This window comes from Mytilus edulis, chromosome 5 (genome assembly GCF_963676685.1).
Source record: "Mytilus edulis chromosome 5, xbMytEdul2.2, whole genome shotgun sequence".
Lineage (NCBI taxonomy): Eukaryota > Metazoa > Mollusca > Bivalvia > Mytilida > Mytilidae > Mytilus > Mytilus edulis.
In genome coordinates this window covers 64,529,769-64,545,639 of record NC_092348.1, presented here as the reverse complement: position 1 = coordinate 64,545,639, position 15,871 = coordinate 64,529,769, and the positions used below count along the sequence as shown (strand labels likewise).

Here is a 15,871-nt window from a genome sequence, read left to right as displayed (position 1 = left end):
ATTATTTTAATTTATCAGTTGGTAGTAAAAAGTGAATATACATTGTATATTGTATATAACAAAGATTTAAGTTGATTCTGGACAAAGAAAGATAACTCCAATTAAAAAAAAATCTTGCTATTGCACAATATTTTGCAATTAGATATTTCTTGCTTACTATTCTGGACAAAGAAAGATAACTCTAATTAAATTTTTTTTTGATATTTCACAATATTGTGCAATTAGATATTTCTTGCCATTGCGCAATACTGTGCAATTGAAAAGACTTGCTATTGCACAATACTTAATATAATAATTTTAGATCCTGATTTGGACCAACTTGAAAACTGGGCCCATAATAAAAAATCTAAGTACATTTTTGAATTCAGCATATCAAAGAACTTCAAGATTTCAATTTTTGTTAAAATCAGACTAAGTTTAATTTTGGACCCTTTGGACTTTAGTGTAGACCAATTTGAAAACAGGACCAGAAATGAAGAATCTACATACACAGTTAGATTTGGTATATCAAAGAACCCCATTTATTCAATTTTTGATGAAATCAAACAAAGTTTAATTTTGGACCCCGATTTGGACCAACTTGAAAACTGGGCCAATAATCAAGAATCTAAGTACATTTTTAGATTCAGCATATCAAAGAACCTAACTGATTCATTTTTTGTCAAAATCAAACTAAGTTTAATTTTGGACCCTTTGGACCTTAATGTAGACCAATTTGAAAACGGGACCAAAAGTTAAGAATCTACATACACAGTCATGACAGTTAGATTCAGCATATCAAAGAACCCCAATTATTCAATTTTGATAAAATCAAACAAAAGTTTAATTTTGGACCCTTTGGGCCCCTTATTATGTTGGGACCAAAACTCCCAAAATCAAACCCAACCTTTCTTTTATGGTCATAAACCTTGTGTTTAAATTTCATAGATTTCTATTTACTTATACTAACGTTATGGTGCGAAAACCAAGAAAAATGCTTATTTGGGTCCCTTTTTGGCCCCTAATTCCTAAACTGTTGGGACCTAAACTCCCAAAATCAATACCAACCTTCCTTTTGTAGTCATTAACATTGTGTTTAAATTTCATTGATTTCTATTTACTTAAACTAATGTTATTGTGCGAAAACCAAGAATAATGCTTATTTGGGCCCTTTTTTGGCCCCTAATTCCTAAACTGTTGAGACCAAAACTCCCAAAATCAATCCCAACCGTTCTTTTGTGGTCATAAACCTTGTGTCAAAATTTCATAGATTTCTATTAACTTAAACTAAAGTTATAGTGCGAAAACCAAGAAAATGCTTATTTGGGCCCTTTTTGGCCCCTAATTCCTAAAATGTTGGGACCAAAACTCCCAAAATCAATACCAACCTTCCTCTTGTGGTCATAAACCTTGTGATAAAATTTCATAGATTTCCATTCACTTTTACTAAAGTTAGAGTGCGAAAACTAAAAGTATTCGGACGCCGGACGACGACGACGACGACGCCGACGCCGACGCCAACGTGATAGCAATATACGACGAAAATTTTTTCAAAATTTGCGGTCGTATAAAAATGCTTGTTTTCACCCCTTTTTGGCCCTTAATTTCTAAACTTTGGCCCCATAACCCCTAAAATGAATCCAAACATTCTACTTGTGGTTTTAAACATTGCGGTATGATTTCAGAGCAATTGAAATACTTCTACACAAGTTATTATCCTAAAACTAGAAAAATGCTTGTTTTGGGCCCCTTATTCCTAATCCCTTGGGACCATCATCCCCAAAATCAATCCCAACCTTCCTTTTGTGGTATTGAACCTTCTGAAAAAATTTCATGAAGATCTATTCACTTAAACTAAAGTTATTATCCTGAAACCAATGTGTCTTCGGACGACGACGCAGACGACGACATCATACCATTATACGATCCCAAAAATATTTTGGGGTCATATAAAAACAGCCTCACAAGCCACAACCAGATGCTCTGCAGAGCGCAGCTTGATACAACTGCAGAGGTTGAACCCTGAAGAGTTGGGGCAAGTATGGACACAACATTCAAGCTTGATACAGCTCTGAATTTGGATTGTGATTAAACATTGTTAAATAGTTGACACAGAGTAGGTTTCTCACACAGAATGAATGAAGTCTCACCGTCTAAGAACTTAAAAAATTTAAATTGGACATTTTCCTATATGGTTCAATACCCTAAATCTAAATACATGGTTAGATTCAGCATATCAAAGAAACCAAAGAATTCAATAATTTAAGAAATCAAATAAAGTTAAATTTTTGACACTTTAGAACTCAATGTGGACCAATTTGATAAAGGGGCTCAAATATCAAAAATTTAAATACATGGTTAGCATATCAAAGAACCCCATATATACAATTTTTGTTGAAATCAAACGAAATTTAATTTTGAATCCTGATTTGGACCAACTTGAAAACTGGGCTCATAATCAAAAATCTAAGTACATGTTTAGATTTAGCATATCAAAGAACCCCAAGAATTTAAGTTTTGTTAAAATCAAACTATGTTTAGTTTTGGACCCTAAAGGGGCTCAAATATCAAAAAATTAAATACATGGTCAGCATATCAAAGAACCCCATATACATTTGTATTCAATTTTTGTTGAAATCAAACAAAGTTTAATTTTGGACCCTGATTTGGACCAACTTGAAAACTGGGCTCATAATCAAAAATCTAAGTACATGTTTAGATTCAGCAAAAGAACCCCAAGAATTTAATTTTTGTTAAAATCAAACTTACTTTAATTTTGGACCCTTTGGACCAGTCAATGTAGACTAATTTGAAAACGGGACCAAAAATTAAGAATCAAAATACAGTTAGATTCAGCAAATCAAAGACCCCCATTAATTCAATTTTTGATGAAATCAAACAAAGTTTTATTTAGGACCCTTTTGGCCCCTAATTCCTAAACTGTTGGGACCAAAACTCCCAACCTTCCTTTTGTGGTTTTAAACCTTGTGTTTAAATTTCATAGATTTCTATTTACTAATACTAAAGTTATTATCCAGAAATCATCCGTCTTCGGACGACGACGTGATTACAACCAATTTTTTTTTAATTTTTGCGGTCGTATAAAACTTAATTAAGGAACAAATGATTCAAGCTGGTTAGCCTAGGGCATGATAAACTTAGGTTAAGCTTCTTGTTTGTCATCTAGAAAATCTGCTTGCAACTGCCCAATAGATCTTTAAATTCATTCTAGTTTACATAACTTTTATTTTACTTTATACAGTTTCACAGGTATAATACCAAAAAGTATCAACTAAAATGAAAGGAAAAAATAACATCTATTGTTTTCTTCTACATGTTTATTAGAGTCAGCAAATATTTACAATTGAATGTTAAGGATGAGCTATTTTTTTTCTGTATTAAATTGTTATATATGATATAACCTACTAAATAACTTATGGTATACAGTTAACACCCTTTGATTGTAATCTTTTGTATGCTACATTTTTGTTGTCATCATTGTGACAAAGGTAGCAAATTTTCTGCTTCATTAAATTTATATTTAACTCAAGGGCTGTAATAAAAATATCTCCTAAATTTACGGGTAAAATTAATTTTATGGCTTTAATGGTAAATATAACATTCATAACTAGTGTTAAATAAAGGCTAGAACATGACATTTAAATTGAAAACATGAACATTAAACCAAAACAGCTTTGAAAATGATGCTTTACACTAGAACAAAAACACATGTACATGTATGTCTCTGCAAATCCATAGAAGATTGACCAATCAATTTCCATGAATGAACAATAAAATGTATCTGGTTTCTTGGAGTAACATGCCTATTTTAAGATACACATCAACAAAATCAGTTATTTTCTAGAAAAAATGCAGGTATAATTCCACAACTTGTTATGAATATGAACCTAACAATATGCAATTCCAATATATTTCATGTATTTAATAGAGTATTCTGCAAATAAAATAATTCAAGCTTGGAAAAGAGGGAGTTTAGCTAATAGTCTATTTGAAAAGTTAGCCAAACTTGACTAAGTTCAAGTATGATACCATGTCTTTTTAAGATATTTATCAAAATAAAACTTTCTGGCTGGAAAACTGTCTTAGGAATAGTAGTTATGAGAATAACAGTGCACAATAGATGTGCAAATTTAACAAGTTTAATAGTTTGTTAACTCTTAATTTTTTTAACAATTCAAGAAAAACATTTTTCAGTTGCAAACCACTCATTAAAATAAACATGAAATACAATTTCAAATAAATGGGGAATGTGCCAACATACTTTATGCTTAACCACAAGTCCTACAACATTGGCTTGTTAAATTGCTTTCAGACTTGTAAATTCTTCTCTACAAGCCAACAGAATCCATCTAAAATTTCTCAAAAATTGAGCTTCAGGCTTGTGAATTCAAAAGTTAATTATGAAGACTGTGTCCATGGGACAGAGATGATGCCCCCACTTGCATATCATATAAAGTTATAAACATGATAAAGTGACATAACTGAAGAACAGAAAAGTGATGATACCTGACCAAATTTAACAGTGGTCGGTATTTTGAGGTTATAAGTTTCATAACATTTGGTTGCAGTGATATTGTTTGCCTTAAATTACTGGAGAATAAAGGCTTTTCCCCCTGGACATGCTGGAGAAGAATCCCAATTTGAAAAAAAAATGGATTAAAATTATTAACAAAAAAACATTTTTTTTCCCAAACAGTGCAGTCATAGTAGTAATTATGCATGCATACAAACTGAAAAACACTCATTTATACATTTTTCATGCCTAAAATGACTATAGGTGCAAATTTGAGGGTCTATTAATGTATCATCACTGACAATAAGGAGTCTTATTTTAAGTAGGGTTTGACTCTTGAAAGGGATACTGGTCTGCAAATTGAAGTTTCAGTCAAATTCATGGTTTATTCTAAATTTCCCAATTTGATCAAAATGATGCATATTTTCCAGATAAAAAAGGGTAGAGGTAGTTTTGAAAAGAGCCAACAATACCACTGGGTTGAGGCTTAACTAAGTTAGAGAACAGGAAAAAAATCAGCGATTTCTCCATTCATAACGGTGAAACATGTTATAGTGACAAAACCATGATTTTTGTTGGATCTGTTTTTTCATGGTAATAAGCATTGTTTATCAGTTTATCAACATTTGGTAAAGGCAAACTAAAGTTAGAGAATGGAAGCCCAAAAAATTCAGCAATTTATTTGTATAGGTGTGTAACTCCAGAATGGTTTGAGTGACAGCATCATAATTTACACATGATCTTTTTTTTGGGGAGTGTATATCATATAAAAAAGATGTGGTATAATTGCCAATGAGACAACTGTCCACAAGAGACCAAATTGACACAGAAATTAACAACTATAGGTCACTGTACGACCTTCAACTATGAGCAAAGCCCATTCCGCATAGTCAGTTTTAAAGGCCCCAAATGACAATGTAAAACAATTCAAACGAGACTATCAACATTACCGGTATATCACATTTATGCAAGTGTTGTAATAAAGCTTTATATTTAGGACTATCATAGTCCTAAATATAAAGCTTTTAGTCCTAAATATAAAGTTTTATTACAACACTCACATAAACTCAACATAACCAAGAAAACTAAACATTGATCAGTGAACCATGAAAATGAGGTCAAGGTCAGATGAACCATTCCAGGCAGGCATGTACAAACAACAATTCTTCCATACAACAAATATAGTTGACCTATGCTTATAAATTAAGAAAAACAGACCAAAACACAAAAACTTAACACTTAGGAATAGCAATGAACTATGAAAATGAGGTCAAGGTCTAATAAAACCTGCACGACTGACATAAATATGGACCATAATTTGCTATTGGGCTCCGTTTCCTATAACTATAGAAAAGTGATAAAATGTGAATTACTGTAAGAAAAGTTGCAACTACATCTAAAGATGCCATTATTTTTATCAACATACAAGTGTATGCTACTCTTCCCTAGAAAAACAAATAAAATATACGAATTTCAAAGATTCTACAACCGTATTTTTGTGTCGTTTCTCTCGTTACTTTCTGCTTCCGAAGAGCATAACGCTGACTGATTTATAGATAATCGTCACCGACAAATTCGTAACTTTTGCTTTCAAATAACAAAGAACATCGACCAATAAGAATAGTGAGAAGAAAATGCCGAGAACTATAAGTATTTATGTAGCAGATGTAAGAACAGTGGCGTGATTTTTGTGTCCGATTTCGTAACGCAAATTTTAGATGATGTAATCTGCTTTGTTGTAATAGAATTCTTAAAAACAGTATGCAAATATGAACTCTTGCGAGATGTTCAAACAGGTAAATCCGAGATGATTTACATTCTTGTTTTGATCTTCGTAATAATTAAGTAAGAAAATTACGTTATCGTTATGCGTTACATTTCACACGAAACAGAAGTCCAGTTATTTATTAAAATTGTTTTTGTCCTTAAGTTCTAATCATTTCCGGTCATACGTGAAATATGTGACTAACATGTGATCACGCCATTACGGCCGGATGTACGAAATACTAGGTCTAAACATTGTTTTTGTTTCCAACGGGATGTTAGCAAACATAATCTGTAGACTTGTTTCGTCTTGTTTAAAAGAGGAAAATACAATTGTCAAAGAGATTGAGCCGGTGGTCTGTTATTTTTCCTATGTGCATAATGTTACATACGATCCTGTGTGAAAATAAATGCCCAATGACTTGACAAAATCGATTTTATATTTGACAGACGTTAGAACACACTTCGTTTCCCGATAATGACGTGAAGAGTCCTTGGAAAAATCAATCGAAATTACGTCTCTTATCATTGTACCAATGCTCGTTGGATTGATTTAACTGCAGCAGTAAATATTACTGGATATTTTAGGTGAATAAATATAATTTAATAAAAAATACATGTTAATATACCGTTACACTTGGAATGTACAAAGTTGGAATCTTTGTCACAGTTTTTAATTAATATTTTTTATTCATGTTCTGCAAACACTTATCAGAAACGCAATAAACTTGTCAAAGGAGAAGTAAACTTTTCCCATGCGTGACTTGAAAGGAAGTACTTTATTGATTTTAGCCCACTAAAGTAGGTTAAAATGTGGAAACCATGTAGATGGTGTAAAGGTCACAAGTATCACATTGTGCCCATTTTAAAGATTTTAATTCCAAGTTAAAAGTTTTTTTCTTTACTGGATTTAAAGAATTTTACATTGCCAATGATTTGGAATAAATTGTATATAACTGGAATATCAAAACCAAATATAAATACATTTTTTTGGCTTAAACATCAAGATACAACGATTATGGTATCCTGCATCAATGCAGAAAATATGGAAAATTCTGAATAAATTGTACTAATTGTTTTCAAAACAAGCACATATTTAGGAGTTTTATAATACTGTTACATTTAAGATGGATTTTAAGAAAAAGTATACTGTTCAGATTATTTTAAGCAGATTTTGCAATAAAATAAAACTAAAAAAATGCTTTCAGTTTCTTATGGTTTCCTGTCAGGTTTAAAAAAAACTTTAATATAACATTGAAAATAGATTTTAAATATTAACATGAAGCAAGTAACACTAGTAATGGTGTTTATTTATGCCTTTTGAATTATATTGTGCAAAATAAAGAAAATAAAGATTGGTTTCCTGTTTGGTTTCATATCACGTAAACGGTGAATCAAAATGTATTATTTTTTTCTCGAAAAACTCAATTGTTCCATTCATACTATTCTAACACCAACACAACCCACAAAATAAAAGTTAAAATTTTAGAACTTATAAAAAAGGATACAAAAAGAAACCAAAGGCCGAATACCAAATTATGGTCCATATCATAAAATATTTCCATACACCAAATATAGTTCACCTACAATGTATTGCATATAGTATTAGAAAAATAGACCAAAACTGAAAAACTTAACTTTGACCACTAAACCATGAAAATGAGGTCAAGGTCAGATGACAACTGTCAGCTAGACATGTACACCTTACAATTATTCCATACACCAAATATAGAAAACTTATTGCATATAGTATAAGAAAAACAGACCAAAAACACAAAAACTTAACTATAACCACTGAACCATGAAAATGAGGTCAAGGTCAGATGACGACTGCCCAACCCTCCCTTTAACCTGGGACAGTAAAAAAATCATAACATTTGATTAAGGGAAACTAAAGTTAGAGAAAAGAAAGCACATAATTTTGGCATGAGTGGACAAAAAGGGTAAAACTTAATGCCCCCTTCTGCTATAAGGGTGTCCTATACGTGCAAGAGATATTGCTTTCTCTTAACACAGGTCAGCCATTTAGCGTCCCCTTCCAATGGACTATCTTCTAGCATCATTTCGCAAGACCATTCTCACAAATAGTGTCAATGGGGAGCTGAAAATTCAGTCCCTGAAATTTTCTCCCCAGAGGATTGAATCAGGAACCTATGTGTTAGATGTCTGATGCACTAACCACTACACCACAGCTCTCATGAAGGACTTACTTCAGAACAGTACAAATCTGGTCTATAAACTAAATGAACATTCATTTCAAAATTTCAATCACTTTAATCATCTGAACGTTTTGGTTTGGGTCATCAAGGTTTAACATATACATCGAGCAATGATCTGCTCTAAAAATGTATAATGTATTTGAAGTGGATATGTTGAAAATAAACGATGTCATGTGGTAGCAACATAATTGTGTTCCTAAAAACAGTTTTACATTAAACTTACGTAGCTTCCATGCTCTTTTAGTGTGAGACATTTTGTTTCTTATTTATGTTGGCGATTCGATTAACAAGTTTTAAATCTGAAATGTGCAAACAAAACGTTTTAAAAAGAAGAAATCCATGACTGTATTCGGAAATATGGCAATCGTTATTATTGAAGGCTAATATCAACAGACTTTTAATTGGTCTTCGAACAAACAGGAAGCCGAAAATCAGCGAATTGACAATCACGTAACAAATTAAAGTTAGACTACTACGCATGTGTAGTAAAAGTAGAAGCTTCCGATGTAAACACAGAAAATGATTTTTCGAAACATTTCACGTTTAACTTCGAAAAGATGTGTCAGTTATATACAGGGTCAATCACCGGAACCAAAGATTCGAGAATACTTTTACTTTATAGATCATCATGGCCAAGTACGATTCATATCTGACAGAAAGAAAAGTCAACCGGTCATATATAAACAACTCGCCCCTCATACTCGCACCCAACTTTGAGATGTATTCTACTACATAAAACTGAGTTAAGATCATAGTACTGATGAAAAGAAGTTCAATGATGCTGAAACATAAACGATGAAATCATCTACGGGAGAGAATTCATGTTGTCTTGTCCTAAAAAATTGCATGATAGAAAATCGGAAGAGACCTGTCAACTCGCCACATATTACCGAATTGGCCTAGACAACTCGCCCACTTTTTTTCAAAATAAATATAACTAGAGGCTCTCAAGAGCCTGTGTCGCTCACCTGTTACTGTATTTACTAATGTCAGCCATCTTGGTTGGTAGGCGGTATCATTAGACACTTTTTTAAAATAGATACCCTAGTAATGATTGTGGCCAAGTTCGGTTAAATTTGGCCCATAGTTTAAGAAAAGAAGATTTTTGTACAAGTTACAAAAATGACGAAAAATTGTTCAATATTGACTATAAAGGACCATAACTCCTTAAGGGGTTCTCTGAGAATTTTGGTCATGTTGACTTATTTGTAAATCTTACTTTGCTGAACATTATTGCTGTTTGCAGTTTATCTCTATCTATAATAGTATTCAAGATAATAACCAAAAACTGCAATATTTCCTTAAAATTACCAATTTTAGGGCAGCAACCCAACAACCGGTTGTAGGATTCATCTGAAATTTAGAGGGGATAGATTTTATACTGATGGACATTTAAATTTTGAAAGATTTGCCCTAAATGTCTTAGTTTCAAAGATGATAAAGCAAAAACTGCATTTTACCACTATGTTCCAATTTTAGCCATGTCAGCCATTTTGTTCGGTAGGTGGGGTCATTGGACACATTTTTAAAACTATATACCACAATTATAATTATGGCCAAGTAAGTTTAAATTTGACCCAGTAGTTTTAGAGAAGAAGATTTTTGTACAAGTTGAAAAAAATGACGAAAAAGTTGTTAAAATTGACTATAAAGGGCAATAACTCCTTAAGGGGTTGACTGACAATTTTGGTCATGTTTACTTTAATATGAGGCAGGCATTACCTGTAAATGGGGACGAAGTCTGTATGAATTATTTTTTTGTAACTTAATTATTTGTCAAAAAAAAAGAAACGGAAATACCGTAACGTTTCCGAGTTTGGTTCTGTTGTTAGGGATTTTAGTTGTGACGTTATTTAAATTATGATGTCATATGCAATGTAAACAAAGAAACGCTATCATTAGGTAACGTTTTTTCATATCAAGGAATTATTAAAAATGAAATTGGTATTGCGCGTTTCTTCCTATTTTATACTAGACTGATAAATATATATTTTACTCAAAGTTTCATACAAACGAGACCGGAAAAAGGAAGTATATTGTACATTTCTGCGCAGGTCCGGGATTTCAAAACATGACATAAAAAAAATTGAACGATTTTGAGTTCATTAGTACAATGAAAAATTCGGGAAATTTTCCCGAATTTTTTTTTTTATTGAATTTTCTACTGTTATTGGGGACTTCGTCCCCATAATATTTGTAGGTCTTACTTTGCTGAACATTATTGCTGTTTTCAGTTTATCTCTATCTATAATAGTATTCAAGATAATAACTAAAACTGCAAAATTTCCTTAAAATTACCAATTCAGGGGCAGCAACCCAACAACAGGTTGTCAGATTCGTCTGAAAATTTCAGGGGTAGATAGATCAACAATTTTACCCTGTCAGATTTGCTCTAAATGCTTTGGTTTTAAAGATATAAGCCAAAATATACATTTTACCCCTGCGTTCTATTTTTAGCCATGACGGCCATCTTGGTTCGATGGCCAGGTCATCGGACATATTTTTTAAACTAGATACCCCAAGGATGAATGTGGCCAAGTTTGGTTAAATTTGGCACAGTAGTTTCAGAGGAGAAGATTTTTGTAAAAGTTTACTGACGCAGGACGACGGACGCCAAGTGATGAGAAAAGCTCACCTGACCTGAATAAAGGACTATTTACCACTTATAAAAGACGAACAGGTTGGGCTCAAGTCAGGAAAAGTGGGATAATCCCTTTCAGGGTCAGGGTACACCCCAGTTTTCTGGTGTTAAAAGAACAGCTAGTATAAAGGGACCGTTATGTCTTTTCACCACCGAACACCCCAAAAGTTTATTGTTTTGTCTTTTATCATTATAAATGTGACTTAAATATAATATTCAAGTTATTAATTCAACAAATCAGAAGATTAAGAGTCCAAATATATACAGAAAACAGAAAGAGAGAGTCTATAACATCCCACTTTTTGAACTCTGCAGACCCCCATGGACACCTCTAATATATTTTTTTCCCTTCTATTAAATAGTTGTATAAGAGAATTAGACAAATATCAAAATCTAACAGAGAAAAGAGATCAAGGATACTTGAACTGATTAATTATGAATACATTTGAATTTTATTATTTTAATAACACACACAATGTAATCCAGAAAGTGATGAATGGTCATGAATATGGAGACGTTTTTCGTTATATTGATTATCAATTTTAACATAAAAATAATGCCCATAAAAATCTAAAAATTGATTAAATTATATGTAATTTAATTTGTTTTATCGTTTTATTGTATAATATCACAGTTTTTCTTAGTGGTTGGTGGTTATGGGGTGTGCGGTGGTGTTCGGTGGTGAAAAGACCCACCCTACAGGGACATTCCTTTTCTTTTATTAATCTTATACTATATTGTTTGAAAGAGTTTGTATGTGCTTATAAATATCCTTTACACTGATTTGAATGTCTGTTTAGGTATTAATATCTGTATATTTGCTTAATTTGCTCATTTTCAATTTGTAGCTGTTCCTTGATGATGCTAGAATGAAGAACTTTACATCATGTTTCAAAGGTAATTTAAATAAGGAGAACAGGATTAGGAGTTTACAAATAACAACAGATATGAAATAAGGATTTCTGGTATTATTGCTGAAGAGAAGACTATTCAATAGAGTTCAAATGATGTGTGATTAGCATTCAATCATGACCCAAACGGCACAGCAAGCTTTAGACAACATGAAAATGATAAAATGTGAAAAAAATTCAAACAAAACCCTACAACCAGAAGTTTTCATAAACCTATTGCAATGCATTATTGAATAATGTGCTGTAAAAACTGTCAACAGAATCAAAAGGTCATCACCAAAAGCATGTAATTTATCTAAAACATACAAAAAAATGTTTACACTCCAAAAATAGTTAATTCGACTATTTTCATTTATTTATTTATACATAAGTTAATGAAAGGTCTTTGATAGTAGTAAAGGAACTTGTTAATTTAGCACTGAAAGGTTGGGTATACTCTCAAACTAATTAAAATTATTTCTAAGCATTACACCTCATTTTTTTTGGTTGTTTATATGTCTTGCACGCAAATTATTTTAAAACAACCAAACAAAAATGAGGTGCAATTTTGTAAAACTAATTTTAATTAGATTGTTACATGTATACACTACAACTGATAAAATTCACTAGCTAGTATTCATACTATAACCTTTTAATGGTAAAGCAAAGCTTGAAATTTAAATGCATCACACTAGTGCAATGTGATTGATTATAGCATGCTAACTTTTGGTTACATTTTGTTTGAACTATGCAGTTGGTTTCAAAAATGTCAAAACAAATAATGTTTTTAAGTATTGTTTATATTTTTTTTGAAAGGGTGAAATATCTAGCTTATACTTTTTATATCTTTGCAGAAAAAGATTTTCTAGTGTTTTTCTTTAAAAGACTAAGAATGAATACAACAACCAGATATAAAGAAGATTTTCCTTATCTTTCTCTCTGTGGACGAGAACGAAACTTTGTACGATGTGATGATCAGCCAATCGTATACACCCATATCATACCTTCAAATAATGACAGTGAAAACGATCAGTTATCATATGGAGGCGCAGGACCTGCTTTGACTGTAGAGTTTGAACCAGAAAAAATATGTATGTTACCAAATACTGGCCGTGTTTATTATCCAGCTATGGAAAAGCTTGGTGGTATTGGTTTGATCAAATCAAGTCTTGCAATTGATCTTAGTAAACATTTTGAATTTGGAAACGATGAGCATAATCCACCAACTCAATTTAACTGGAAGAATCAAAAATATACTTTAACGAATGAATTGGTCAAAATGGTGGATTCTGAACAATCATAAATAATTGATGTGATGTGTTTCTGTAATACAAAATGTGGAATTACTTGAATCAAACTAATTCAAGGATTTATTCAGTCTCTCAGTTTCTACCGTGAATAGATGATAAATCTATGTACTGATATGAAACAAGATAGTTGAAGAATGGTTTTTATCTGTGATAAAACTGGATAATATAACTGTATATTTATGAATGTTGTATTTTTTTCTGGAATAAATTTGAAGACATATTTATGTAGATGAGAGAAAAAGATAATCAATTATGGATATGTTGCTAGTAATATTTTAAACTTGATAACAAAAATTGTTGTTGGATAAGGTTTTTAGAACTTTACTACCTGCTATGAAATTCAGGTATATTATAATTTTCACTGTCCCTTCTATAACAATTCCAGATTTGTGCTTCTGAATGTCTAAAAAATAATGCAATTAAATGTTTACAAATGATAACGTTAGTTTGGTATGACCTGGAACATCATTTTGTAGTTAATTGCCTTCTGTTCTTCCAACATTCAGATTTAAACATTTGAGTGACTATAGCAAAAACCATGTATACCATACCAAATTTTTTTGCAATTCCATACAACAAGCAGAATTGACCTTTGGCTCATAGTATCAATGAAATGGACCTAACTCCTAACTGAACATATATCACTGATCCATAATTTAAAATGAAGTCAAGGTCAGATGATCCCTATCAGACATACAATTACATCATATAATCATTCCATACACCATACTGCTTGACTTTTTGCATAGTTTTCATATAAAAGTTGTGATGAACCATTAATGCTATGTCAATGTATATGGTTGCAGTATTAACATGGCACGTCTCATTTTCTTGAAGATTATATGGCATCTCCCCTTCAGTCTTATTTGATTGACTTCAAAACTTCTTTTTTTTCATTTATTGGTTTGTGATTATGTCTGATTAATAAGGTGAACCCCTTGCAGTAGTTCCATAATATTTGGTATGCAGTTGTGTAAGCATTGCAGGACTGTAAAATGAGAAAAAAAGTAGGGAGAAAAAAATTCATACAGGTAATATTTTGATGGCACTATTAATTAATGATTTAGTGTAGCCAACCTGAAAACTAATAAGTAGATGACAATATGACAAGGTACTTGATAAAATTCAAAACCAAACTGTTTCCAACTCAGTAAAGTCTCAGTTGTAACATCCTTTAAACTGACTTTACTTACTTTTGAAATATTAGTATGTTTTAGTCACATTGGTAGCCAAGTTCTGAAATAGGCGATTTTAGACATTTTTGTTCATAGAACTTCATTCTGAAAACTGTGACCTTGTGGAAACATGTGCATACGCTAGAACATCATTTCTCTGGATACAAGAAAATGTCTAGGAAGCATTTAAAAAGCTTAAAGCATACATGTATAAATTGAAAATATAACCAAACAAACATTCTGTGACAGTGAGTATTGCATGGCATTACATAGTCCGCTACCAGTTATAATATCATCGCATTGAAACTTGTCTTGATAAAACTATAAAGCAATTATCAAATCGATATCATTAAGAATGACCAAAAAAAAGTGCAGAAACTGATTATTTCAGTGAATTTTTATAAGGATTTCAATTTCTTCAAGGATGAAGAAAAAAAGTATGTAAAGCTGATTTTCTTGACGGACGGATGGACAGACAGGGAGTGGAAACCTAAAATCCCGTTCGACTGTGAACACCTAGATGTCATAAACCATAGGGCAAATTCAGAAGCTAAAACAGTGAAATAGCATTTTAGAACAATTATATGCAATTGGTTTATCACATGATTAAACAACAATAAAACAATAGAGAGATTTCCAATTGACATTAAACCAATGCTTTGTAGATTTTGCTTCTTTCAAAAGTATTTCCAGCGTTTGACTGACAACATTCTTGGGTCTTTGTTGAAGAAAGCTGAAATAACACGACAGACCGGTCTGGACATCCTCTAAGAGATTCACAGATGGAAAACTTTTAAAATGTGCCATGTGCAATTATACCACATCTCCTTATTTTTATATTTAAAAGATCAACAGGCCTGTAGCGTAATGGAGGCAACTGAGGCAAATGCCTCACTTTTGAAACGACGACCAAACTTTAGAACTGTCATTTTTTTTTTCAATTATGTATTTTACATTATCAAAATGCGAGTTTCAAGTTTCAAATTATCTGCCGGCACACTACATACAGTGTGTCCAATGTGCAGTAGGGATTGCAGCATTTACCATAGAGGTGATGGTAAAAAATAAGTGTTCCGAATACAAATCAAAATAAAAAAAATAAAAAAATTTTTTTTGTATCACTTCATATTGAAATGCACTACGGCACTGATCAATTGACATGACAAATAATACTGTAGATTCATTTATTTTCGTGGGTACCAATTTTTGTAGATGAAGGAAAAATCACATGTTCGTGGGCATTTAATTTCGTTGTTTTGCCAAAGTCTGCATACAAACCTATAGAAAATTTGTCATTTGTTGAGTATAATTAGTTATCAAAGGTACCAGGATTATAATTTAGTACGCCAGACGCACGTT

At 31.9% G+C, this 15,871-nt stretch overlaps 2 protein-coding genes across 5 annotated transcripts in view; one reads left to right on the top strand and one right to left on the bottom strand.

Moving 5' to 3' along the window:
- Nucleotides 1-8,887, bottom strand: part of LOC139524219 (katanin p80 WD40 repeat-containing subunit B1-like) — a 35,861-nt gene extending 26,974 nt beyond the window's left edge. For 3 of the 4 annotated variants that reach the window (XR_011664753.1, XM_071318880.1, XM_071318881.1), the window contains exon 1: nt 8,720-8,877. Coding sequence is in view for 2 of the 4 variants with exons in the window: in XM_071318880.1 (XP_071174981.1) it covers nt 8,720-8,750 (31 nt within the window). In the remaining 2 variants the exon portion in view is untranslated. Of the gene's footprint in view, nt 1-8,719 lie in introns of all 4 variants that reach the window. The other variant, XR_011664754.1, reaches the window with a different exon arrangement.
- Nucleotides 8,888-8,966: 79 nt separating this feature from the next.
- On the top strand, nt 8,967-13,565 carry LOC139524218 (UPF0598 protein CG30010-like). Its single transcript, XM_071318879.1, has 3 exons — nt 8,967-9,132; nt 11,986-12,034; nt 12,882-13,565. Exons 1-3 carry the CDS (start codon nt 9,016-9,018, stop codon nt 13,328-13,330), a joined length of 615 nt encoding a protein of 204 aa, XP_071174980.1. The 5' UTR covers nt 8,967-9,015; the 3' UTR covers nt 13,331-13,565.
- Nucleotides 13,566-15,871: the final 2,306 nt, after the last annotated feature.

Excerpts from the sequence above, each read along its gene's own strand:
- LOC139524218 (XM_071318879.1), top strand. The coding sequence starts at position 9,016 with ATGATTTTTCGAAACATTTCACGTTTAACTTCGAAAAGATGTGTCAGT. Across the intron at positions 9,133-11,985 it reads TTATAGATCATCATGGCCAA|CTGTTCCTTGATGATGCTAG; the intron begins GTACGATTCATA and ends TTCAATTTGTAG. Across the intron at positions 12,035-12,881 it reads CTTTACATCATGTTTCAAAG|AAAAAGATTTTCTAGTGTTT; the intron begins GTAATTTAAATA and ends ATATCTTTGCAG.